This window comes from Wasmannia auropunctata, unplaced genomic scaffold, assembly GCF_000956235.1.
Source record: "Wasmannia auropunctata unplaced genomic scaffold, wasmannia.A_1.0 LD266289.1, whole genome shotgun sequence".
Taxonomy (NCBI): Eukaryota; Metazoa; Arthropoda; class Insecta; order Hymenoptera; family Formicidae; genus Wasmannia; species Wasmannia auropunctata.
In genome coordinates this window covers 1-1,429 of record NW_012096601.1, presented here as the reverse complement: position 1 = coordinate 1,429, position 1,429 = coordinate 1, and the positions used below count along the sequence as shown (strand labels likewise).

The following is a 1,429-nucleotide window of genomic DNA, read 5'->3' as shown; positions in this document are numbered from 1 at the left end:
GACGTGTGCTCTTCCGATCTTATAAGACCTTATTTATAATTTTTTAATCGGTTACTATATCACTACGCACGCAATATATAGTAATCGTCATTATATCATTGATCGTCAATCTTTTCAGCAATAATAACAATTCGTAAAATTGATTGGCAATGTCTGTGTATCCGTTCACAGAGGCGCAGTGTTGGTAATGGGTGCTGTCACGCTAAACGTCTGGGCGAGCGCGCTCCTGTACCACCCGGTAGAATGGCACCTGGTGCCGGCTCGGCCTCCGGACGATAGCGACGCGCACGATAATGGGGAGACCATGTCGGTGACTGTCACCAGCACCCCTGAGCAAGCGACGGACAACAAGGGCAACAGCCAGCTGGCGTCACTGAGTAATTCGACGAACGAAAAGGCCGCGCCGATCGTGCCGAAGAGCGCGTCGAGCGTCGCCTTGGAATATTACAAGAACACGCCGGTGCAGGGTCGCACGCGAAAGATCAGCATGCCCACGGGACGTGAGATCAGCGGTCAGATGCACAGCACGCCGACGTTGCACGCCGTGCCGGAGCGCGGCGGTGCCATGGTCGAGTCCGGCAAGTATCCGAGAGCGGCGAGGTCACCGCTGCACTCGCCCAGCACGTCGTCTTTCAACTACGTCAGCACGCCGTACCACGGCAGCACGCTGTCGGTTCTGCACGCGGAACGCGCGTCCACGTTGACGCTGAACGCCATCTCCAGCACGTTCACGAGAAAGTCGACGACGAGGGAGAAGAAGAAGCAGCGCGTGCACGACGAGAAGGATCAGCAGAACAAATTCTTCGATTTCAGCTTGCTCAAGGATCCCATCTACCTCGTCATCCTCATCTCCAACTCCACGAACGCCATCAGCTACACCAATTTCGTCATCCTCCTGCCGGCCTACGCCATTTCGCTGGGTTTCAACAATTGGGACTCGTCGCTGTTGCTGTCGATCGTCTCCATGCTCGATCTGGTAGGCCGTATCGGCGGCTCCGCTCTCTCGGACATCAGGATCATGCCCAAGCATTGGTACTTCATCGGCGGTCTGCTCGCCTCCGGCATCTCTCTGGCCATCCTGCCCACCTCCGACACGTACGTCATACTGTCCGTTTACTGCGCCTTCTTCGGCCTCGCGTCCGGCATCTACGTCGGCATCACCGCCGTCATTATGGCCGATATGCTGGGCACGGAGAAGCTCACCTCGTCCTACGGCATCTCGTTGTTCGTCAACGGTGTCATCCAGTTGGTGGGTCCGCCGATTTGCGGCATAGTGTACGAGCAGATCGGCAGCTACGGGCCAATCTTCAGTATACTTGGCATCATTCTGGTGTTCGGCGCGTCTCTCTGGATCATAGTGCCGTTCATCCGAAAGAGGCAGGCAGCGTTGGAAAGCCCGCCAGTATAGACAAAGTATAATAGACCAAAT

General features: G+C 55.8%; 1 protein-coding gene across 1 annotated transcript; it reads left to right on the top strand.

Moving 5' to 3' along the window:
• Positions 1-136: 136 nt before the first annotated feature.
• Positions 137-1,419, top strand: LOC105462297 (monocarboxylate transporter 2-like; the record flags this gene model as incomplete). The annotated part of the gene is made up of 1 exon (XM_011708821.1): positions 137-1,419. A coding segment is annotated over one exon (1,272 nt), but the record flags the coding sequence as incomplete, so codon positions are not given.
• Positions 1,420-1,429: the final 10 nt, after the last annotated feature.